Below are 23,988 nucleotides of genomic sequence, written 5' to 3'. Positions count from 1 at the left end.
AAGCTCTCTACCACCTGAGCCCTACCGATCTAGTTTTAGGGCCTCCAACCCCAGAAGAAGAAACTCAGCACCTATGAGCATTCTTGTCCCATTCTCCCTGCCACCCCCAGACCTAAGCAAACAGCAAGTTGGGTTTTGTCTTAATAAATTTGCCGATTCCAGGAACTTCATGTAAGCAGAGGTATACAATCTATGTCTCATTGCCTATTTTCAAGGCCTGTCTTCTGTGGCTTAGATTTCTATTTATATATGGAATGATATACCAGTGTATGGGTTCCATATTCCATTCAGGGGCTGATACTTAGGGTACTTCCACATTTACTTAAATGATACTACTACCTGCTACTCATTTATGCTTGTGTCTGGTCAGGTTATCTGCCGCCCTGTTCCCAAAGAAATGGAGCACTGCCCCTTGCCTTCCAGTGACAGCCACCATGGATGCCACACAGAGGCAACGACACTCTCCCTGCTTTCAGGGAACCTTCTCACTGAGCCTGGAACCTTGGCAGAATCTCGGGGGGGGGGGGGGGGACACTAGGTCCAGCGTGGAGGCCTGACTGAGTCCTGGAGCAGCCACTACCTCCCTGGCTGATCTCAGCCCCCTCCTGCTCCTCTGACTTCTCTGTCATCGGCAGGTGGCAGGTCGTAATGATCACCAAGCAGCAAGCTGCCTGCTGACAGGGAGAGCCCTTCCCAGGGTGCTCCGCGCAGCAGCAGCAGACAGGAGGTGTGTGAGGGCTCGAAACTAATCAGCGGTATTGACACGTGGAAAGGCAGGGCAGACGCAGGCAGCTTGGGACCCAGCAAGACTGATTTATTGGTTAATTAGTCTTTTCCACAGCGACAGGCTTCCTCAGCTGTGTGTGTGGGGAGGGGAGCAAGGAGGAGGGAAGGGGGAGCCCCTAAGAGGCCAGCTGGGGCCCAAGAGAGGAGGTGGTTCAGTGTCTCCTTTGAGCCAGGAACACCGAAGAGCTCAGTGAACAATGCAAGATGTCTGGGCCAGGGAGCTGACCCCAAGACGGCAGGGCTGCGGGGAGCCCACCTCGGCACCCCCTCAGCAGCCAAGCAGACCTCTGAAGGAAGGTGCCTGGGAGCTCTGAAGCTTCTAGAACATGGGATCAGATGTGTGGAGCAGAAGAGCAGCAAGTCAGAAGTAAACCAAGAGCGAACCCAGGCTGGGAACACAGCTCAGCGGTGGAGCCCCTGCCTACCATTCACAAAGGCTTCAAAAACAAACAAGAGATAAAAATAAACCAACGGAAGAGAAGAAAGGCCGCTGAGTGGAAACCTTTAGACAGCCGTGGAGTTGGATCTAGCCTCTACCAAGCACTCTCTGATCCTTGAGTTGCACGTCTGTAAAATAAGGTTAATCCTATCTGCCCCACCTTAAGCTGTCTCGATACTTGAAGATAGCGTTCTGTGAGGCACACAGTAAGAGCTAAGGAAACACTTGCTATTCCCTGCTTGAACAAGCCAGGGGTCTGGGCTGCCCGTCATTCCAGCACTTGGGACACAGAAGCAGGAAGATGAAGAGTTCAAGGTCATCCTTGGCTACAGTCGGCAGTTCCAGGACAGCCTAGACTACTTGAATCGGTCTTCACCTCTGTCTCCCTCTCTCAAAACGAAACGAACCAAACCAAACAAAAAACACTTAGGTCGGGACTTGGGATCAAAAAGGGCAGAGGTAGTAGAAGAAAACGGGGCCTGGAAGGTGCGAGCTGGGTGAATGAATGGACCGTTCTCCGGCTAGACTGGCTTTGGACAGGGTCTGAGGCTGCCTGCTTTGGGGGACACTGTGTCTGGTTGGGTGGATCAGTTTTAACCACGCGGCTGTCCCTTGGCTCTGCGCTGCGGTGGAGCCTGGCCAGGCTGCCGCGCTCTCTCTAGGCGCTCGTCGGTGGCACTGTGCCACCCAGGGAGGAGGACAGACCGACAGCCGGAATCCCAGCAGCCAGGGTTTATTGCGGTCCCCGGGCGCTCAGGGCTAGTCCGGTCTCGCCGCCGCCGCGCAGGGCATCCCCTCTGGGTCCCATGCTCCAACCGCGAGGCCTGGCGTCGCCGGGATAAGCCGCGGGACCCGAAGACGCCGGCCGGACCCGACGGAGGGCGCGCTGGGCGCGGGGGTGGCGGTGGCGGTGGCGGCGGCGGCCGCAGGGCCACAGGCGGCGGAAGCGCGCGCGGAAGTGGCGCGAGGCGAGCGAGTAGACGAGCGGGTTGAGGCAGGAGTTGGCGTAGGCGAGGCAGTGCGAGGCCAGGCGGCAGGCGTAGGTGGCCGGGCTGAAGGCGAAGCGGCCGTACCAGAAGCAGAGGATGAGCGCGTGGTGCGGGCCCCAGCAGAGCGCGTAGAGCGCCGCCACCGCCAGCATGGCGCGCCCCGCGCGGCCCGTGGCCCGTCGGCGCGCCTCGGCCGCCGCCGCGCCCGCGGGGCCCACGGCGGCCCACAGGAAGCGCAGCGTGCGCCCGTAGGCCAGGCTCACCACGGCCACGGGCAGCAGGTAGCCCGCGGCGAAGGTGGCCACGTCGAGCGCGCGCCGCCGCGCGTCCTCCCAGGCGGGCACGCAGAGCTCGAGCGCGCCGTAGCGCACCGTGCCGTAGTAGCTGAGGTAGGGCGCCGAGAAGAGCGCCGCCAGCAGCCACACCAGCCCCACGGCGGCGCGCGCGTTGCGCGGGGTGCGCAGGGCCCGCGAGCGCAGCGGGTGCCGCACCGCCAGGTACCTGCGGGGGGGCCCGGAGGGCGCGCGGTCAGGGGGCGGGGCCGGGGCCGCGGTCGGGGGGCGGGGCCGGGGCGGGGCCTCCCGCCGTCCCCGCTGCCCCGGACCTGCCTTCATCGCCCAAACATCCCACCCCCCTGGCCTGGCCTCTAGCAAGGGTCCACCCCCACCCCCCCAGAAGAGAAGTGACTCACCCATGGCCATCGGTTAGGGAGTTTCGGGCCCCGGAAGCAGATGTGAGCGCAATGTGGGCCAGGTGTGGGGACTTAGCCTCTGAAGAATGTATTGGGAGTTTCTTGTTTCTTTTTTTGTTTTTGTTTTTGTTTTTCGAGACAGGGTTTCTTTGTGTAGCTTTGCGCCTTTTCCTGGAACTCGCTTTGGAGACCAGGCTGGCCTCGAACTCACAGAGATCCGCCTGGCTCTGCCTCCCGAGTGCTGGGATTAAAGGCGTGCGCCACCACCGCCCGGCTCGTTTCTTGTTTCTTTTTTTCGTTCTTTCTTTTTGGGTTTTGGAGACAGGGTTTCTCTGTGTAGCCCTGGCTGCCCTGGAACTCGCTTTGTAGACCAGGCTGGCCTCGAACTCACAGAGATCCTCCTGCCTCTGCCCCTGGAGTGCTGGGATCAAAGGTGCGCACCGCTGGCACACCAGGCCCTGGAGTTTCTTTTGCTGCTGTCCATTTCACCCTTACACCAGGCCTGTGCCGACACTCAGGACACAGAAATGTCCCCTGGAGGTTCACAGTGGAGGTGGAAAGGGCGGGTACCACCGAGGCTTCCCTTTTATACCCACCCACCTTGGGTCCCGCGTGTCTCCTCCACTAGCCAAGGAGAATCTGTCTCGGCCCCTGTCCCGCCTGCCCCGGGGTCCAGCTCACCTGTCCACGGAGACGGCGGCCAGAGTGAAGCTGCTGGCGTACATGGTGAGGTAGATGAGCAGGTGCACGGCCTTGCACACAAAAGCCCCGAAGAGCCAGGCATCCAGCGTGTAGATGGCCGCCTGGAAGGGCACGCAGCACAGGAGGAAGCAGAGGTCGGCCACCGCCAGGTTGAGGATGAAGAGATCTGTGGTACTGCCCGGCTCCTGCCAGGCGCTTGGGCCAGGCTGCAGCAGCACAGCCAACACCAGCCCGTTGCCCACCATGCCCAACAGGAAGATGAGGGCAAAGACCACAGGCACCGCCACAGCCCCTATGCTCCCTGGGCTGTCCAGCGAAATGTTCTGGATGTCAGACATCTTCCTATCAGATGAGCAAGAGAAAAACGGGTCCTCAGACGGGGAGGCCAGGGCCCCGGGCCCTTGACCCAGGGGCCTGGTTCCTCCAGCCTGGAACTGACGAGGTGCCCTGGGCTAGAAGTTCATGAGAGATGGAAGAGGGTAGAGCAAAGCAGGGGGGAAAAAAATCACTGCGTGAGCAAGAACCGGACACAGTCACATTGGTGTGTGTGTGTGTACGCGTGCGCGTGCACACGTGCGTGTATGCTCTCACGTGAGCGCTACCCCTTGGTTTCCTAGGGAACACCTCTGTAACCTAGAGTCTGGAAGGCCATCTGGGTTACTCTGGACGTAGGCATGTGAAGACACGGGTAGAATAAGATGAAGACGTGGGTGGGGGGCAGCACAAACTCTGGATGTGGGCATATTTTCCTTTTCAACCAGCTCTGAGTTCAGGAGAGACCCTTGTATTTAGGGACATGTGTGTGGCCACAGGCTGCCCTGGTGACATCCCCGAGCCATTGGAGAGTCCATTCTCACACAAGCCCCACAGTGGCAAAGCTATGAACACCATGGAAGTCACTGCCTCTGCTCTGTGCAGAGGGAAACTGAGTCTTAGGGAGGTGATGGGAGTGACAGACCTGGGGCTGGAGTGCTCGTCTGAAAGACTGTAACAGGTGGTGCCCCTGGCTCCTCGCGCACGTCCCAGAGCACATGTCTGCGTGCACACTGCCCGTTGTCATCCCTGCCCCACCCCACAGTTCCCAACCTGTGGATCCGGGACCCCTGGAGCGGTGGGGTCAGGAGGAAGGGTGGAGGGAAGGAAGACGATATCTGCCCCTGCGTAGCACCCATCATGCCGCAGGCCCCCAAGCCCGGGGATGGGCAACACCCACCTCAGCCCTAGGCACCGGGCCCCTGCATGCTTCCTGGTGGAGCTTCTCGGCTCAGCCGCTGCCTTTGGTGCCTCCCTGCAGGGACGGCTCTGCTTCCTATTTCTCTTCCTTCGTCTTCACGGCCCCTCCTCTCCTCTCAGCTGCCCTCGGCTCTCTGCTGAGTTGGATGTGGGCACTTGCTACTGCTCCGGAGTGGACTGGCCAGCCTCCTGCTCAGACTCTGATTTCCCCGGGGCGGCATGCTCTTCTGCCCGGCTCTTCTTTCCCTGCCCGTCTGCGCGGTTTGCTGCCTCACTCTCTCTTTCACGGGCAGTAACCCATTGATCTCGCTCTATGAGATTGGCTTGGTGGTTAACCCCTCCGTGGCCAGAGCTCAGCCCACTTCCTGGCCCCTCCCACCTCCTGTGGCCCTGCCTGTGACTCCTCCCCGCTATCTCCTAGCTCCCCTGGCTCCAGGTAGAACTCAGATCTAAGCTCAGAAAGGATTTCTAGTTTGAAATGGAGTTTCCAAGGCGAGGAAACCTGAACCAAACCACAGCCTTTGCTGTGGGTTTCAGGTAGGAACCCGTGCTTTGCGTTCTGTGAATCCCCAGAGAGCCATTTCCTGCCCTAAGCTGGTTTCAGGGGCTTCATTCACTGTAAACCGAGTCTTGGTTTAGCCTGAAAGCCATGGGGGAAGCTAGACAAGGTTCTAGAGGTAGAACACAGCCTGGGCCTTTCATTCTGTAAGGACTTGGCTATGGCTGAGGTTAAAAGAACAGAGGAGATGTCCGCTCTTAGTTCTTCTGGCAGCCTCTTGCCCGGGCAGGAACCAGAGGTTAGGAGATGTTGGGGAATGGCTATCTTGAGCCCTTAGGGCTGTGTTCTGTGGCCAAATGCTTCTAGCAGCAGAGCAGCTGCTACTTTTGGAGCAAGGGGCACTAGACTTGGCACCCCGGATTGGATCTCGGACAAGTGTATCCAGGCCTGAAGACAGTCTGCTGTGAGTTAGGAAGGGACAAGAGTCTAGAACCTGGAGGTGGAGGGGACACCAGAGAAGAGTGTGTGGGCTCCATGGAGCCAGGCCTGGGAGAGCTGGGGAACTCTTCGAGACCAGTTCCTGTGGGAAGTCTCCAGACGGCTACCAGGGTTTAGGGGGCCTCTCGATGGTCACCCACCCCACATGCAGAGACTCACTGGATTGAAGCTATTAAGGGATCAGCTCTAGAAACTGCAAAGCTGAATTTTGGAACCACTGGAGCCGATGATCTGAAAAGCAGGACCTTGGGATCCCTGGATAGGGTACCGGTAGGACTCTAGATGGGGTGTGAGGACAATGATGTGGACGACAATGCAGTAAGACATCCACAAGTGTGGACCCACATATCCACACCCAAGTCCCAGACCCAGATGAATTCCATGACCAGGAAGCCTCCGCTGCTGGCCTGGCCTCCAGACCCCCTCCTTCCCTGCTGGGGTTGGGCTCCAAAGTACCAGGGCAAAGGGTTCTGAGCAGCAGCAGGGCTGAGCTGATACAGTGGGGGGCAGGAGAGGTCACTGAGAGCCTGGGTGTGGGGCAGGAAGGACGGACCATCATGGCTGGAGCCCCAGGGTGTCCCTGCCAGCACCTCCTCTCCCCTGGCTGCTGCCCGTCTCCATCCTGAACCCCCTGGGGCCAGATGCAGAGGACAAGGACCATGTGGCCTAGGAGCGGGCCCTGGAGCCCTGGGCTCAGCACGATGAGGACGTATGGCTGGCCTGCAGCTGGTTCTCCAGTCTCCAATGCCTTACAGCTTGTCACAGGAGCTCGAAGACCCTCGGTATGGGCCCACGCTGGGACATGTGCACTCTAAGGGGCTGCTGTGTGTACTGGGCACCTCCTAGGACCCCTTCTGAAGGGCAGAGTAGCTGCAAGGCGGGGGACCCAAGCCTGGATCGGGGCGCCGGGCCCCCTGAGCTCCATCCTGGTTGACAGCATAGAATGACACCATGGCCAAGTGGCCCAGGAGGTCAGTGCAGCTGCCACAGGGACCTGCCTCCCGGAAATCAATGCCAGCAGCATGCCCGGGCACCGCAGGACGGGGCTCTTGTGCTGTGCCACTGGCTGGCAGATCACACTTCTTCCCACAGCCTCACTTAGATGTGCGTGGGCCTGGGCCTAGTGTTCTGGCCCTGGCTGGCTGTGCCACACACACACATCACCCAGTGGCTGCTCTCGGCCCCCCCGGCGTGACCTGCCAGCCTGCACAGAACAGACGTACCAAGCTGCTGGCCCGGCGCTGCACGTTGAATCGACATTCATCAGGAATACCTGGTGGTCTGCAGGCATTCCTGCCCCGGACGCAAGCGCAGCTGCCTCCTGCCAGGCTGCCACTGAGAATTCCCAGAACCCCAACTTTAAGAATCTGCAAGGTTAGGTTGGAGCTCTCTCTCTGGACAGGCACCAGGACATTGCTCCCAAGGTGTCCTGGTGCCTGACAGGTGAGCTGGAGCAGGTACGAGGCCTTGTTTCCTGTTCCTAGTGAAAAAGCAAGCGCCTTTGGTCCTCAGTTCTACTTCAAGCAAATTAAGGAGCTTCCCAAGGCCACCACACTGAGTCCTGCAGCGGCCCTCAGAAGCCTGGGAGGCTGGGCCTGAGAGAGGAGACCTCCCCTAACCTCCCCCAGTGCCAGATCAGCTGCGTGGGAAGGGAGGCTGACACCTAAGGTAATGGAGTAGGTGGTGTTTGTGAGAGGGGAAGACAAAGGACAAGGCCTTGGCGGCAGCAAACCAGCCCTTCTGGCCTTGCCTGAGGACTGCCCAACGGCCTGGTCCAAGGCCCCCAGCTCGAGGAGGCGGGGCAGGCAGCGGCTGGAGCCCGAGTTCGCTGCGCCCTCTGGTGGCTGACCATCAGACTACATAGGCTTTGGAACCAGAGTCAGAGAGGTGTGGCTCCGGCTGGAACAGCAACTCTGTAAAAAGGGGGGAACTGGGGCCTAAGGCCATGGAATTGGGGACGAAGGACTCTCTAGAAAACAAAGGTAGATGTCCTTCAGTGGTGACCCGCTTTCTTCTCTTTGGGGCCTGAGTCCTCTGCCCTCTCCCAAACACAGGTCCAGGAAACCTTAACTGGCAGCTGTGTTTTGTCCTTCCGATGGGCACAGGAGACAGGCCCACCACGGTTAGACTGAGGAAAGGGTCCACAGGGCCGGTTCTCAGCTGCCCTCCACAGCGGCACAGACTCCGGCTGCACCAACTGATAACTCCCAGGCACACGATTTCAAAACTCAATTTGGGGGAAGGAGTCACCTCACGCAGGGGACTGCCCTCAGGGACCCAGTCCCTGCCTGATTACCAGTTAGCCCCAGCCTACTCAGAATAAAGCAGACCAAAGTGTCATAAACCAATTTTCACACTGTTGTTTCTCCGACCACAAGTACAGGCCCATTTTCAGTCAGGCTCTAGAAGTCTGGGTTGGGTCAGGGCCTCTAGTCTGGACCGACCAGAGGACCCCTTTGTCACTACGGCGGTAGAGGGACCCTGGCTCTGCCAGTCCCTACCCGGAGCTTAGGGCAGAGCTCCATGCAGCCGCCCCACCTCCACGAAGGCCTCCACACAGCGGTCAATGTCCTCCTCACTGTGTACGGCTGAGATCTGGACCCGGATCCGAGCCTTGCCCTGAGGGACCACAGGGTAGCTGAATCCAATGACGAAGATGCCTGAGGAGACAGGGAAGGCACACAGAGGCAGATGGGCTTAGGGACCGTGACCTATAAGGGCCTGCTGTCCCAAAGTCCACCCACAGTGAGCTCACAGACACGGGGCTGCCGAGCCCACAGACACGGGGCTGCCTCGTAGTCTAGAGTTTGTTGAGTCTGGACAGATGGCTGACCTAAGAGGTGATGTGGGCAGGAGGAGCAGGACCTGGGTCTGGGGAGGCTCTGCAGTCTACAGGTGTTCTTTTCTCCGAGGACACGCTGCCCCCAGGTCTCTTACCTTTCCTTAACATGTCATCCGCCATTTGGGAGGACAACCGGGCATCACCCAACATCACGGGGCAGATGGGGTGGTCGGCTCCTGAGACAGTGAAGCCAGCGGCTGCCATCTTACTGCGGAACCTGGGGACACAGCTGAGCGTCACGGGGAGCGGGAGGCCCCGGGGCCAGGAGAAGAGGCCCAGGATCTATGCCACCTAAGAGAGGAAGTAATGAGGACAGAAGTACAGACCCCAAGAGCAGGTGAGGCAATGGCGGGGACGGACGGACGGACGGACGGACGGAGATGGGAAAGCAGGAGTGACAAGAAGGGCACGGGAGATGGAAGGAGGTGACAGAGGGGGTGACAGATGCTGTGACAGGGAGATGGGAGGAACAGAGGAAGGCAGGCGAGAGGAGATGCACGACTACCATCTCTCCCATTCTGCTCCGCCCCTGTGGGCACCATACCTCCGGGTCTTGGCAGCCATAGACTGGACGATGGTGTTACTCCCCATGAGCAGGTCCAGGGCCTTAGATGCACAGCCAACGACGGCAGGGGGCAGGCTGTTGGAGAAGAGGTAGGGCCGAGACCGCTGCCGTAGCAGGGATACCAGAGGCTTGGGCCCTGTGGTATAGCCCCCTAAAGACAGAAAATGATGCAAGAGGAGCCAGTCAGGGGCCAGGAACTGCCCCAGACCCCTCCTGTCGTCCATACTGCCCTCCCCTCCATTTGCCCTCCCTGCCTTCTCTGCCCCATACAAGGCAGGCCATGCATGTAGGGAAGGAGACCCCACAGACAGGATTCTGTAGGCACCTGATGCTCCGCCGAGCGCCTTCCCCAGAGTGGAGTTGATGATGGTGACTTGGTCCATCACACCTAGCAGCTCATCTGTGCCTCTGCGAAGGAAGCAACCGCTCTTGCCCCTGGCCTCCCGACTTCCCACCCACCTTCAGAAGCCCCCACCCAGGCCGCAAATGTTCCCACCGTCCAGTGGGCCCAAGAAAGCCGGTGGCGTGGCATTCATCCACAAAGACCAGGGCCCCATATCGAGCAGCGAGGCGGCAGATCTCCTGCAGAGGAGCAATGTCGCCATCCATGGAGAAGGCTCCGTCTGTGGCCACCAGGCGCAGCCGGTGCTTCTGTGGGACAGACGAGAGCATGTGATAAGGGGCAGGACCAAACGACCTGCTCTTTAACGGCCTTGAGGCTGTAGCCTGAGCCTTGTCCAACTCTTCTGAGCTCAGCCGCCTTAGTCTTGGCACTGGGAAAGGGCTTAGACCTCCCCGTCCTGACTCAGACCTCAAGAGGGCATTCGGGAGTAGGGACAGGTCCTAGTCACACGTCATCCACCCACCTGCTGCTCAAAGGTGCTTACTGATCTCAGGCCATGTGCAACTATAGAATACAGTCTTGGACACAAGGGATGAGGAAGTTGAAATGGCTCCCTCGGCCCTTCAGCCTGTCTGTGAAGGGGGAGCCCCCCCCCAAGCCTATTTCCTTGAGTAGGGGAATACAGGCCTTTCTCTGGAGCCCCAGGGCCTCACCTCACCTGAGCATCTTGTAGCTTAGCTTCTAGGTCAGCCATGTCCAGGTGGCGGTAACGGTACTTATGGGCCTTGCACAACCGGATGCCGTCGATGATGGAGGCATGGTTCAGCTCATCCGACAGGACTGCGTCCTCGGGGGTCAGCAGAGCCTGTGGGGAAGTGTTTGTATACAGCCACCCAGGAGTTCCCCTTCCCTGTTAACTTCCCCCCAGACAAAACTCTACCTCTACCCTGGGTGCCTAGGGCCAGGTGAAAACCGCAGGTCGGTACCAGGCCCCCTCACCCCTGCCTTCCGGCTTCCACAAGTTGCTCTGTGGCACCGACACTCTGCCAAGCTCTCCCGGCTGCCCACCTCCAAGTCATCCACAGCCTCCACACACCTCAAATAGGCCGGCGTTGGCATCAAAACAGCTGGGGTAGAGGATGGCATCCTCACGCTGGTGGAAATGGGCTAGCTTGGCTTCTAGATTCTTATGGATGCTCTAAAGGATACAGGCAGGGGATGGTTAGTGTCTGCAGGCTTGGTGGGACAAGTCCTGGAGGAGAGGCTTGGATGACCACCAACAGACCCAGCGCAGAAGGCCCTGGAGCCTCAGCCACGCCCTTCCTTTGGTCTGGGACTGGGGCAGCTGCTCCCACCGTGGAGGATGAGGCCCGGAAGGTCTCGATTCCTGAGTGGACCTTTGTTTGCAGTGGGGGACTGTCTGGTGTTTGGATTCTGAGTGATGCTGGGGACAGAAGCTACGTCTTCACCTCAGACGGCAAAGAAGAGGGTCACATTAAGTAAGCCTGTGCTTATTAGGGCTCTACTTCCTAGCTGTTTGGTCTGACTCCAGAGTTTTGTTGGAAAATAAATGCAGGGGGCTGCAGAGATGGCTCAGTGGTTAGGAGCACTGGCTGCTCTTCCAGAGGGCCCGAGTTCAATTCCCAGCATCCACATGGCAGCTCACAACTGTCTGTAACTCCAGTTCCAGGGGATCTAGCATCCTCACAGACAGACATGCAGGCAGAACACCAATGTACATAAAATAAAAATAAATAAATTGTTACACAAAGAAACCCTGTGTCCAAAAAAAAAAAAAAGAAAGAAAGAAAGAAAGAAAAAGAAAAAAAGAAAGAAAGAAAAGAAAAAGAAAATTGAGTGTTTTGATCCCAGGACTGGGGAGGCAGAGGCAGGCATATCTCTGAGTTCGAGGCCAGCCTGGTATAGAGTTTCAGGACAGCCAGAGCTACGCAGAGAAATCTGTCTCAAAACAAACCAAAGAAACAAAAACAAGAAGGGGGGGGGGAGAGAGAGGAGAGACAGGGGTTCTTGCCTGGGTTCACTTCACCCTCACTTTCACCAAGGACAGTTAGAAACATTGACTCTTTTTTTCAAATGTTGACTGAGACCAGACCTCCCAGCCCTGGGTAGCTGGAAACTCTATCTCAGAGAGATCCGCCTGCCCCTGCCTTCAGTATATGCCACCATGCTTGGCCTAGGAGCATGGATGGACCCTGACCTCATGTACCTGGGTTCAAGTCCCACCATGAGGAGCTTTGTGCTTGTGGGTAAGTAATTGGTCTCTTTGGGCTTTGGTGGCCGAGTGTCAGTGTCCTGGGTAAGAACAGCACCGATGGCTGGGGACTGCTAAGGAATGAATGGATTAGTGGCTGTGGTGTCACCTGGTGACACCTGGAACACAGCAGGCACATATAAGTTTTGTTTTTGAAGCAAAGTTGGAGTTTATTAAGAGAAAAAAAAGGTTACTATTTTTAAAATGAACGCTTTGCTCTTCGTTTGTTTTTGCTTTTTGAGACAGGGTTTCTCGTAGCCCTGGCCATCCTGGACCTCACTCTGTAGACCTGGCTGGCCTGCAAACTCAGAAATTCGCCTGCCTCTGCATTCTGAGGGCTGGGATTAAAGATACCTCTGCTCAGACCCACGGCCGGGCACCAGGCTGAGCTCTGGGAATCCAATCGATGAGAGAGGAGGGATTCTGTGGGCAGGGGACATTGAGATCATGATGGGAAAACATGCAGAGATGACCAGCCACACTAGTGGAAACCCAAGACCTGTAGACTAATATCTATGGAGCCTACATAGGACCAGACTAGGCCCTCTGGATACGGGAGACAGTTGTTTAGCTTGAACTGTTTGGGGGGGCCCCCAGGCAGGAGGATCAGGATCCTGGTGCATGGGTGGGCTTTTTGGAGTCCAGTGCCTAGGGTGTGACACCCTGCACAGCCTTGGTGCAAGGGGGAGGGGCTTGGACCTGTTTCAGCTGAGTGTGCCAGGCTCTGCTGGCTCCCCACAGGAGACCTTGACTTGGAAAATGTGGGGATGGGGGCTGATTGGGGAGGGGGGGCTGCATCCTGGGATCAGCTGAGCTGGCTGAACCAGCCCTGTTGACTGGAAGCAGACAGCTGGGACAGTGCCCCCCAACACCTGCTGAGTACCTGGGTCCCACAGATGATGCTCCTACAGCTGGACAGTGCCCCCCAACACCTGCTGCGTACCTGGGTCCCACAGATGATGCTCCCACAGTTGGGGCCAGTGCCCCCCAACACCTGTTGTGTACCTGGGTCCCACAGATGAAGCGCGTTGAACTGAGGCCAGCTCCAAACTCTTCCAGAGCCTGCACACCTGCCTGGATCACCTCAGGGTGGCTGCTCAGGCCCAGGTAGTTATTGGCACAGAAGTTGAGGATTTCTGAGGTGGAGAAGACCAACGACATGGTTCAGAAAAGCAAGGAAGGGCCTGCAAGGACCATGGTGTCAGGCCCCGTGACGGGGACCGGAGGAAGTCAGCTTGGGTTTGCCCTTGAGCGGCAAACAGCTGCACAGATGATGCCGTCTGGGGAGAGGCCAGGGGCTTCGAATCCACTGCCACAGTGCAAGAGGGTTAGGAGAGGTTTGTCCCTCTCTGCCTTGAAGGGTGAGAAGTTTAAACCTGGCTATGAATAACATCCCATCTGAGAGGACCCCAGACCTTCCTCATGGGTTCTGAGGCCCAAACCATCGCCATCTGGGTTTTACTTTTCTTGATTGTGAAGAGGCCTAGCTCCTTCCAGAGGGGTGTCTCAGAGACCTCAGTTACCAGTCTCAAAAAAGTTACTATAGTTGGCCCAAGGAAACTGAGGCCTGAGGAAGGGATGGCTCATGACCTGGGACCAACACCAAGAGTCTGAAGAACTTGGTTCTCTAAATATCCCATCGTGTGTGTGTGTGTGTGTGTGTGTGTGTGTGTGTGTGTGTGCTGGGAATTGAATTCACAGCCTAAGGTGTGCTGGGCAAGCACTCTGCCACTGAGTCACGCCCTGAGCCTATTGATTAGATCTCTCGGAAATCACTTGGGGAGAGAGAGCAGTTTGGTCTGGCGGCAGGTTTTGTTAGGAGACAGGAAGTTCGTCCTCCGGTCTTCTTTAGAAGACCTGCAGGGACACAGGTGCTTCTGCAGACCTAATCCCCTTGTTTGTTTAAACTTTAGCCTCTCTGGTGGAAGCTGGTCTTCTACCTCACACCCTGTCACCCTGTAGCACTGGAGCTGGCCAGTGGGGGGTCTGGGGACATCTAGTTCCATTTCAGCTTCTTCCGGTCCCCCCCCCCTTTTTTTTTTTTTTTTTTTTTTTTTTTGGTTTTCTGAGACAGGGTTTCTCTGTGTAGCCCTGGATGTCCTGGAGCCCTAGGTCTGTAGACCAGGCTGGCCTTGAACTCACAGAGATCCACCTGCCTTTGCCTCCTGAGTGCTGGGATTAAAGGCATGCTTCCTTTCAATGAGAGTTGGTCTCTCTAGCCTGGTGGTGGTGGCACATGCCTTTAATCCCAGCACTTGGGAGACGGAGGCAGACAGAACTCTGAGTTCCAGGACAGCCTGGTCTACAGAATGAGTTCCAGGACAGCCAGGGCTACACAAGTGAAACCCTGTCTCGGGGAGTGGGGGGATGGGAAGTGGGGGTGGGTGGGTGGGAACCTGGTGGCATATGCCTTCAATCCCAGTACTGGGGAGGAAAAGGCCAGCCTTGTCTACAGAGCGGATCCCAGGACAGCCAAGGCTCTACAGAGAAACCCTGTTCGAAAATCCAAGAAAGAAAGAAAAAAAAGAATTGGTCTGTCTTGCAGATGTCATAAGGAATAAAGGTATAGCAACTGGTAACTTTTACAGACTGGGCTCAGTGGATGAATGAGGGTTTTCGTCCACTCTTTCTGGAAGCAGGGCGTAGGAGCCAGTGCAGCTGGATACCGCTCTCTTTTTCTCACAGGGTTGGGTCTCCTTGCCCCACAACCCTCGGGGCCCAAAAGGTGCTGACGGGTAAATCACCTCCCTCCGTCGAAACAGGTTTAAACAGGTAGAGTTAACACGAGGAAGCCATTGTGTGCTCAAGATAGCTGCTGGAAGGAGACCAGCATCTACCCACGAATGTATCTCCCCCACACCCACCCTAGGGCCTCCGTTCACACGCAAGCCCAGGAAGGGCTCTTGGCCACCTGGCCAGATACACCGACTCGCAGGAGGGGAAGTTACCTCCGGAGATACCGTCCACGCGGATGCACGGTCCCTGGCGGGACGTGATCACCCGCTCACTCTTCCAGGTGCCAGCCCCACGGATCCCTTCCAGCTCGCCCTCCACGATGCCGCGCAGCTGCGCCAGCGCTGAGTGCGCGCGGCGGCCGGGTGACAGCGTCGCGCGCCACACGCTGCTGACCCACATCGCGCCCACCGGGTGAAGTGCGCCTGCCAGCCGGCTGCCTCGCGCTCCCTGTCACGTGGCGTGGGCAGGGCCCCGGCGGCCAATCAGAGCAACAGGAGCTCACTTTAAGGGGGTGCCGAGGCCGTCCCGCCCGCAGGCGGGGCCTGACGCGGTCGGCAGGCGACAAAAGTGGATCGATTTGTAAGACGAGACCCGGGAGGTCCGCGCGGGGGAAGCGGCTTCAGGGCCTTCCCTGCCCAGGCCCTGATCCTGCCTCTACACCCACCTCTCCCGAGGACCCGCCACTGGGTGGAGCCGACCCGCATCCTGCCCTTCCAGCCTGAGGGTTCCCGGCTCTCTCCAAAGCTTCGCTTTTTTCCGGCGCTAACGTGGCCCTTCCGATTGCTCCTCTCCTCCAGTTGAGGAAAAACGCACCCGATTTTTTTTTTCCTTTTCCAGTTTTATTATTTTAAAGTTTAAAATTACAACCACAGCAAATTTTTCCCGGCACGGATAACACTTGTTTAAAAAGGGGGAGGGGCGCGAGTGCGCGAGTTTCCTATTTTATTAAAATAAGAGAAAGACAAACTGTACAGGTTTTTTCTCCCAGCTCCCGAAGTGAGACTAACACTAGTCTTAGATACGGATATATACATATACACACATGCACACGATCCTGGCTCTCTAAAGCTACCTAGCAAATTCAAATCAATTGTACTATGTTTTACAGTCCACTCCCTGCCTTTCCCCCTCCTCGGCTACTTAGAAAAGATTCAAAAAGTAAAAGAGGTTGGAGGGTTTTTAAGTGGCAGCTGGTAGAACTGAAGCGGCACCAAGCAAAGCGACATCTTATACAGGAAGGAAAAGAAAGGGGGCGGGGGGGGGAGAGAACAAAGTCCTCCTAGGACACACTCCATCCATCGCGTGGAAAAAACCCAAGTTTCCATAGGCACACTGAGGCACTTGGCTGACTCCCCGGCCCTCCCCCAAGTCCACTCCCATTTAACAAGAGACTGCAGAAAGGACCCCTCCTTCCCCAATGGCTAGATCCTGACGGTGAGAAGCTGGACCCCTTTCCCCTTCCAGACAATGGGGAGGCATCGGGCAGAGATGAAGAGGAATCCCAGGTCCCCAACTGCTCACCACTGGTGACGGCAGCCCAGGGAGTCCTTCCTCCCTCCCTGGCCAGCTAGGTCGGCTGTCACCCTCTGCTCCCCACCAAAGGTTTTGAAGCTCTCACAGGGGGGTGAACGAGCAACTTAAGAAAGCCTTAAAAAGACAAATTTTAGTTCCTGGGTCCCCTCCTCTAGCCAGAACTTCGCCAGGTCCATTTGCCTTCACAGTAAACAAACCACCCAAGGAAACACGCCGCCCCCCCCATCCCTAACCCCGTAAGAAGGTTCATAATATCAAATCAAGAAACGAGTACATCTTCAGGACAAAGATGAGGTCTCTGCCTGTCCTCGCACAGTGGGCTAAGGAAAAGGGAATCATTCCACGAGGTCTGTCCGAGGAATCCCAACTCTGGCCTTCTTGTAAAAAGTCAGATTACAACGGGCAGGGGGTTGCAGGTGAGACCAAGAGAGAAAGGTATTTACAGAACACAGGAGGGAGGGAGGAGTGTCCACAAGCAGAGTCTTCTTCGCCCGTCACTTCTTCTTGCTGGCCCTCTTGGCGCTGGACTTGGCTTTGGGCTTCACGGGTTTGGCCTTCTTGGGTTTGGATGTCTTGACGGGCTTGGCTTTGACCACCTTGGGCTTTTTGGCTTTCTTGGGCGTGGCAGCCGGCTTCTTCTTGGCCTTCTTGACAGGGGTGGCTTTGGGCTTCTTGCTGGGGGCTTTGGCGGCTGCCTTCTTGGGCTTGGCTGCCTTCTTTGGAGCGGCCACTTTCTTGACTTCCTTCTTGGCCTTCTTGAAAGCCACCGACCTCTTGGGCTCATCGCCCTTGGCCAGCCTGAAGGACCCCGAGGCACCCACCCCTTTGGTTTGCTTGAGGACGCCGGTGGTCACCAGGCGCCGGATGGACATCTTGATCTGGGAGTCGGCGTTCTCACCCACCTTGTAGTGGCTCTTGATGTACTTTTGGATGGACTGGCGCGAGGAGCCGGCGCGGTTCTTCTCCGCCTGGATGGCAGCCACGATCATGTCCGAATACTTGGGGTGGTCCGTGGACTTCTTGGAGGCCTTGGCCCGCTTGGGCTTCGCCGCGGGGGCGGCCGTGGAGTTCTCGGTCATGGTGGCCGGCCTGCTCCTGCCGGGGACGGAGCCTTCGGAAGGGAGAAGGGCCAGCCCTCGCCGGAGGCTGGGCGCACAACCGGACTCGGGATCGGCTCTCCGGCTCGAGATCGGCAGGCCGGGCCGAAGTGCGGCTGCGGGGCTCCGGTCCTCCCCGGCGCGGGGCGCGGGGCTCGGGTCCTCCCCGGCGCGGCTCGCGGGCTGCCCTGCGCGGCCCAGCCCCCACGGCTCGGTCTCCGGTCCGGCGCCTGGCGCTGCCTCCTCCGCCTCCGCCTCCCCGGCCTCCCTTTTCCCTGCTCTGCGTCTGGCGCTCGGGCGGCGCATCCGGGTATTTAGCGGCGGCGGGCGGACCGCGGTGAGGACTGGGCTGCTGGCTGCCTGCTCCCGGCCCGGAATGGCGCCGCGCCGCCGCCATCTGTGTTTCTTCCGCCGAGCAAACCCGACCTTTGCCGGCGGCCCGGGGCCTCCCGCCGCCCGCTGTCTCTCGGGGTCCCTGCCCGGCTCCCTAGGCTTCCCCGCTGGGGAACCCAGCGCCCCGGCCGCCGTCCCTCGCGCCCGCCACGAGCCCCAAACTGCGTCGAGGAGCACTGGGGCGCCGGCACATTTCCCCTTTGCGGGGGGCTGGCGCTGCGGGGCCCGGGAGCCCCGGGGCTTGAGACCCCTCGTTGGAAAGCTCCCCCCTGGGACTACCAGGGCTCCCACTCCCGGCCGGCTGCGGGGTCCCCCAACCTGGCGGAGCGGCTCAGAAGCGGCCCCAACTAACACACGCGGCCCCGAGCCGGGCGACTCCCAGCCGGGCCGCGTCGGGACAAGGGGGGAGGGGTCGTCTCCCCGGGGTCCGATCACCTCTTGGGGGTCACCCGGCCGCAGGCCCCCCAGCACCCCTAACCCCTTCCTGCCCCCGGGGCCCTCAGGGAAACTTTCCCTGGAAGAGTTGGAAGGGCACTTTCAAACTTGGTCCCTTCCCCCTCTTGAGGCGCCTCTCCCCTCGACGCTCTGCACGGAGCCCCCAGATCCCTGCATGGAGATTCCTGCCTGAGCCCGAGCCCCCCCCAAAATATCCTGGGACCCCCCTGGGACATGGGAACTGGCTTCCTGGGTGGCCTGCTCTCCCCAAAGACACCCCCACGCCTCCCATATATCCGAACCTAAGAGTTCATGTATATGCCTTTCTAGCTTGGGAGTTTTGGGGGTGTGCAAAGCAGGACCCCGAGGGCCACCCTGGGGGTGAAGCTCCCCTCTCCCGCTGGCCTCTTGAAAGTGGGGTGTGCCTGGTGGGGAGGGTTCAGTACCCATCATTGGTGCTGTCCCACAGGCAGAGACCGTCCTGGGGACCCCTGGGATGAGCAGAGGCTCTGTGTGCTCTAGAGATTTAGAAAGTTGGGGCGAGGAGGGAGCCCTGGTTTCTCTGGTCGTGACTTAGGTTCAGGAGGTATGCATGCAGTCGAGCAGGGAGCCGGGGTCCCCACCACCGCCATTTTGCTGGGAAGATGCCATGCCTTTGTTATAAAAGGTATCCATCTTTTCCCGCCCTGCTTGGCACAAATCCACGAAGTGAGCAAGGGGCGCCACCAGTCTGTAGTGCAACCTGGGGCTGTTGGGAGTCCTAGGGTCCGAGTTAGAGGCTCAGAGATCGAGAGCCCGGGACCTCTGTCTGCAGCCTACCTCCTATTCAAAATGCCAGGTCCTCTTGGCATCAGCTCTACAGTAGGTTCTGGTGGTCTCGCCTGCCTACCTGGGCTCGCCCCCGGATCCCCGTGGTTTTATTAGCCAAAAGGCATGTAGCTGTTTGATTAAATAGTGACCTGGGAGTGGGTGATGGTAGCTGATGAAGATGAAGGAACCTCTGCTAAGGCCTGGGGCTGTTTGTCACGCAGGAAGGAGGCTAAGCTGATGGAGCTTTGAACGTGGGGGAAGTGTGGGGTGAGCTATGGGGCTTGGGAGTCCCAGAGACGAGGGCGAATTAGTGATCCTCCCCCCACCTCAACACCATAGCTTAACCCAAATGATTGGAGGACGGGAGGGGAGGGGAGGAACCTGTGCCTTCCCCGCAGACCAGGCCTTTCTAGGTGAAGGCCAGGTTAGATCAAAAGGTCGTCTTTAATTCTGATGGTGTCAGTGACCCTGAGGTTTCCTAATTTGAAAACATATTCTGCTAGGTTTGTTTGGGTTATAATCGATCCTCTGGGTTTCCACTAAGATCTTTACCCAAATGCACTTACCTCTGAGCTACTGTACCAAATACAATACTGTACCAATACAAACCAAATGGGTCGGATGACCCGGTGTTGAAGTGTTTATTCTCATAGCCTGTTACAGTTGCAAGGTGCTCCCCACCAGTTCCTTGGTCCTTCCTAGGAGGGTGACCCATACCCACATTTACCTGGAGGCCTTGGAGTTTGGAAGGAGAGGCAAGAGGCACTACTGTGTTGTGAAGCTCAGCTTCCACAGACCCCAGACCTTCATTTAGTCCTGCAGTTCTAGCGTCTTAACCTCCACTCCCATCCCAGAACACTGGGACCGGGTGGGGGCACCTCCCGCTGAGACACGAGATTAACAGCTCCACCCCGCCATCGTTCTGGGGAGTTAAGGGAACAAAGAGAATTTTCTGGGAGATGCCGAGGGGGGGGGGTCACGATGAGAGAGGGGCTGCCCCCAGGCTGGCATTGCCTAGCCTCAACTCCGGGACACTGCATGACCAGGATGCCGAGTGCCTCCCGCCAGGCCCACACAGTCTCCTCCCAGGTGGCTCTCCGGTGCGGGCTTCTGTCCGGCAGACATTCCTACCCGCTTCCCCACCCCACCCCCACCCCCTCACCCCCTACGCCTAACGGCGCTGGATTTAGCAGGAGGCCCTTTAAAAACCCCAGAGCTGCGGCGCTGTGGGCAACCTTCCTGGGAAATGTAGTCTCTGTGTGCAGTCTGCCTGCTACCCAGGCAGCTTCTCCGCGGGCCAGAAAAAGGGGGGCTCTGCTGCCTCTGGGGTTAGTGTGGCAGAGAAATGAAACCCTGAGTGGGAAATCCTGTCCATCGAGGTAGAGTGGGAATCACGTTCTTTTTTTGGGGGGTGGGGGTGGGGTTAGTGAGACTGTAACATCTACAAGTTACACACAGGAGCCCTGAAAGGCTTGGCGATTCTACATGGGTGGTGGGCTGTCCGGGCACGGTCCTTTCCTTCCGCCTTCCGGTAAGACCCCCCGGCTCATCCTGAGCTCAAGATTCCTAATGTGCTGAGCACGTGCCGGGCCCTGGGAATAAAGCCATGAGCAGAAAAGACAAGCCTGCCTGTGTGGGGCTGAAATGGTAGTGGAAAACAGCACCAGGAAGAAAATGAACAGTTACGATTAAATCCCTGGTGGGCATAGTGGTGTCCGCCTGTAATCCTGGCACAGGGGAGACTGAGGCAGAGGATTGTGGAGAGACTGAGGTCAGCCTGGGCTACATAGATCCTGTTCCCCACCACCACCACCAAAAAAGAAAATGTTATACATGTTGGGAATTGATGATTATGGACAAGTTGAGGTTCTCAGCGACCTGGCCTGGCATTCGCCACCAGTGCCCAGCAAGTGTGATTTTTTTTTTTTTAAAGCAGCCAACATCTAGGCAAATATTTGAAGGAGGCAAGGAAAGAAGCTGTTCCTGTTACAAGAGGAGGAGTCTTCCCTTCAGAAGAAACAGCTGGCACCAAGGACGGGTGGCCGCGATGTGCAGAGTGGCTGAAACAAGGACGTGAGTGAGTTTAAAGGACGCCAGGAGGGGCTGAGGAAGGAGGAACACCTAGTGTAGGGGTTTTGTGTGCGCAGCTAGGGACTTCGGTTTTCACCCGGTGAAGTGGGAGCCGCCGCAGAGAGGTGAGAGGCAGGACAGGGCGGCAGGCATCCAGGTGGACGGAGGGAGTGGACAGCAGCAGGGTTGGGGGCTGTAAGAAGGTGGAAGTTGACACAAGATACCATCAAAGAGACCCAGGAAGGGCCAAGATGAGCAGGAGGAACATGGGCGGTGTTGGGGGTGGGCCGGGGGGGGGGGGAGGCAATGAGAAAGGAGAGTGTCACAGAGGAAAAGAGGCCAGTCATATCAGATACCACCAACCAGGGTAGCGAGGACATAGTCCACCCTGTTGGGTGGCTGCTGCCCTCCAGGAGATGGAAGTTGTGGCCAAGGGTCCCCAGAGTCTCGGAACCTCTGTGGGGTCAAAGTTCAGTCTCTGGCATCCACCTATCTGTCCTTCCTAGATAAGAAGCAGGGCCTTGGTGAGGGTAATGTAGGGACAGGAGGGCCTGAGGAAAAGACAGCTCAGAGGAAGAAGAGACCTGGGCTTTGAGGACCAGAGTGAGGCTTACGTAGAACCACGGGGCCGCTCTACCTCGAGGGGACAGCTTGGGCAGAGCCTGGTGGTGGGAAAGTGGGGGACTGTGGGAAGCAGGGGCCCTGAAAAGGCAGGAGACCCAGCAGAAGAGGGAACAGGATACAAGGAGAGGAGTGTGGGTGCCATGGTGGCGGTGTTTGGTTGGGATCTCTGGCTGCTGTGAGGGACAGAGCTGCCGCAATGTCCCGGCAAGCAGGGGGGGGGGGGGAGAGGAGTCATGTCAGAGGCCAAAGTGGTAAGTTTGTGAGGGGAGGGAGGGAAGCCTGGCAGGTTCCCAGGGGTTACACGGTATCAGGATGTGGACTGTGGGGGAGGGGCGTCTGGAGCGCTCCTAAAGGAGGGATCCCCTTAGACCCCAAGGCAAGTCTCCTCAGGAAGCCTGGAGTGGCTAAAACTGCAAAGGTCTGCAACAAAGTGAGCCCTCCCCAGAAGTGTGGACCCAGCAAGGACACCAGGGGACACAGCTCCAATCTCAGGAGAGGATAAAGCAGAGGAGTCCATCCGGAAGGACGGGATTGCCCCTTGCCGCCTAGCCTGGACCCCCTCGTTGGAAAAGCCCACCCTCAGCCTGGCCCGTCCAGTCCAGCACTTCATCTAGCCTCTCTCTGCCTTGCGGTGGGTGTCTTCACCGGTTCTCACTGGGGTTGGTTTTGCATCCCCAAGGAGTACTTGACAGTGCTTGAAACAGAGGCGAAGTAATTGCCCCCAAACCACACAGCTGCACTCCCAGGCCAGGCTGGCCGGACAGCGAACCGTTCATCTGTCTTGTCATCCCCCCCAGGTATTATGCTCTGGTGGGTATTGCTATTGTGGCTCTGTGACAGTGCTCAGAACGCACAGAACAGGACCACGGGAGGGCATGACAGATGCCAGGGAAGGCCCTGTCCCTGGTTTGAGAACGTGAAAAGAGAATGTGGGTCGAAAGGTGAGCTGGCCGGGGCATATGGGGCTGGCTTTAAGTCATGGTAAATGACTTAGAATTTGTTCACAGTGCACTGAGAACATGGTGCAGGGAGAATTTAAAAGAGTCGATAAGCTTCATAAAATAATACAATTATTTTGAGGTAAAAATGTTAAAGTATGACATACAAAATTATCACATACACTGTCCACAGACAAAGTAGATCACATTTGTACAATTCTTAAACTAACATGAAGCCAGACAGCCGAGTCCTGTCTGTAGTTAAAATAAGAAACATGCCGGTGGGGGAGAGAATACACAGCAAGCCCAGGACAGCAAGGCTACATAGAGAGACTATGTTTCAATTGCCGCTCCCCCCCCCCACTCCTCGCCCCCATGCAAGCCCAAGGACCTGAGTTCAAGCCCTAGAACCCACTGTGGGAGGAGAGAACCAATTCCAAAAAGTTGCTTTCTAAAAGCGGTCCCCTGACATCCGCACACACATACCTCAGCACGAACACCTCCCTATGGGTATATTACACACAATAATGAAAAAAGAAACATGGCAGGTCTCCCCCACAGGCCCCTGCCTGTGCTCACCACCAGGGATATAAATAGCTTTTTGGTTTTTCCTTCTGGCTTAACCACATCCCACGAGCTAATCCTATGCAATAATTACTTTTTCTTCTTTACTTTGGGGCCAAACAAAAACAATCTGACCATTTGTTTTTCGATTTGTTTTGTTTTTTTGAGACTGGGACTTGTTTTGGGGGACAAGGTTTCTCTGTGTAGCCCTAGCTGTCCTGGAACCCTCTCTGTAGTCCAGTCTGGCCTCGAACTCACAGAGATCTGCCTGCCTCTGCCTCCCAAGTGCTGGGATTCAAGGTGTGCACCACCACCCCCAGGTGAGACTGGGACTGATGCTTGAAACTCAGATTGGCCCTGAGTTTTCAATGTAGCCTAAAATGACCTTGGCCTTCTGACCTTCAAGCTTCCGCATCCTGGGATTACAGGTCTGCACCATCACACCTGCTTCACGCAATGCTAGGGCTTGACCTCAGGACTTCATGCACACTAGGCAAGCACAAAGCCCTCTTTTTATGATGAATTTCTTAGTGGGGCTTCTTTTAGTCAATGTTATTGTTCTTACCATTAATGTTCTTTTTCATTTGTTTGTTTGTTGGTTGGTTTTTTGAGTCAGGGTTTCTCTGTGTAATAGCTCTGACTATCCTGGAACTGGCTTTGTAGACCAGGTTGCCCTTGAACTCACAGAGATCCACATGCTTCTGCCTGGGATCCAAGGTATATACCACCAAGCCCAGCTCATTAATGTTCTCTTGTGTCTTTGTTGAACTGGAATTAGAGGCTGTTGTGAGCCTCCCTGGGAGGCCAGAAACTAAACTGGGGTTCTTCTCAAGAGCAGTGAGTGGGCTCTCTCTCCCCCTCAAATCAAGAGAGAAGAGAGTGGAAAAGAGATAAAGAAAGAGAAACAGGGGCTCAGGAGGTGACGTCAA

At 57.3% G+C, this 23,988-nt stretch overlaps 3 protein-coding genes across 4 annotated transcripts; all 3 read right to left on the bottom strand.

Moving 5' to 3' along the window:
- Positions 1-1,830: 1,830 nt before the first annotated feature.
- Positions 1,831-8,038, bottom strand: Galr3 (galanin receptor 3). Of its 2 annotated transcripts, XM_076556317.1 has the most exons (3): positions 4,821-8,038; positions 3,587-3,949; positions 1,831-2,715 (listed from the first exon to the last, which is right to left on the bottom strand). In XM_076556317.1, exons 2-3 carry the CDS (start codon positions 3,943-3,945, stop codon positions 1,959-1,961), a joined length of 1,116 nt encoding a protein of 371 aa, XP_076412432.1. In that variant the 5' UTR covers positions 3,946-3,949; positions 4,821-8,038; the 3' UTR covers positions 1,831-1,958. The 2 variants fall into 2 exon arrangements, with proteins under 2 accessions (XP_076412432.1, XP_076412433.1); XM_076556318.1 differs by having other exon boundaries at positions 3,587-8,038.
- A 134-nt stretch (positions 8,039-8,172) lies between these two features.
- Gcat (glycine C-acetyltransferase) lies at positions 8,173-15,046 on the bottom strand. The gene is made up of 9 exons (XM_006979129.4): positions 14,808-15,046; positions 12,865-12,995; positions 10,684-10,785; positions 10,306-10,452; positions 9,741-9,895; positions 9,570-9,652; positions 9,224-9,395; positions 8,775-8,896; positions 8,173-8,497 (listed from the first exon to the last, which is right to left on the bottom strand). Exons 1-9 carry the CDS (start codon positions 14,992-14,994, stop codon positions 8,346-8,348), a joined length of 1,251 nt encoding a protein of 416 aa, XP_006979191.1. The 5' UTR covers positions 14,995-15,046; the 3' UTR covers positions 8,173-8,345.
- A 366-nt stretch (positions 15,047-15,412) lies between these two features.
- On the bottom strand, positions 15,413-17,521 carry H1-0 (H1.0 linker histone). The gene has a single exon (XM_006979128.4). It carries the CDS (start codon positions 17,205-17,207, stop codon positions 16,623-16,625), a length of 585 nt encoding a protein of 194 aa, XP_006979190.1. The 5' UTR covers positions 17,208-17,521; the 3' UTR covers positions 15,413-16,622.
- Positions 17,522-23,988: the final 6,467 nt, after the last annotated feature.

The sequence above is a fragment of the Peromyscus maniculatus genome, chromosome 20, assembly GCF_049852395.1.
Source record: "Peromyscus maniculatus bairdii isolate BWxNUB_F1_BW_parent chromosome 20, HU_Pman_BW_mat_3.1, whole genome shotgun sequence".
NCBI lineage: Eukaryota > Metazoa > Chordata > Mammalia > Rodentia > Cricetidae > Peromyscus > Peromyscus maniculatus.
Note: the sequence above shows the minus strand (reverse complement) of the source record. Positions and strands in the feature narration are given on the sequence as shown.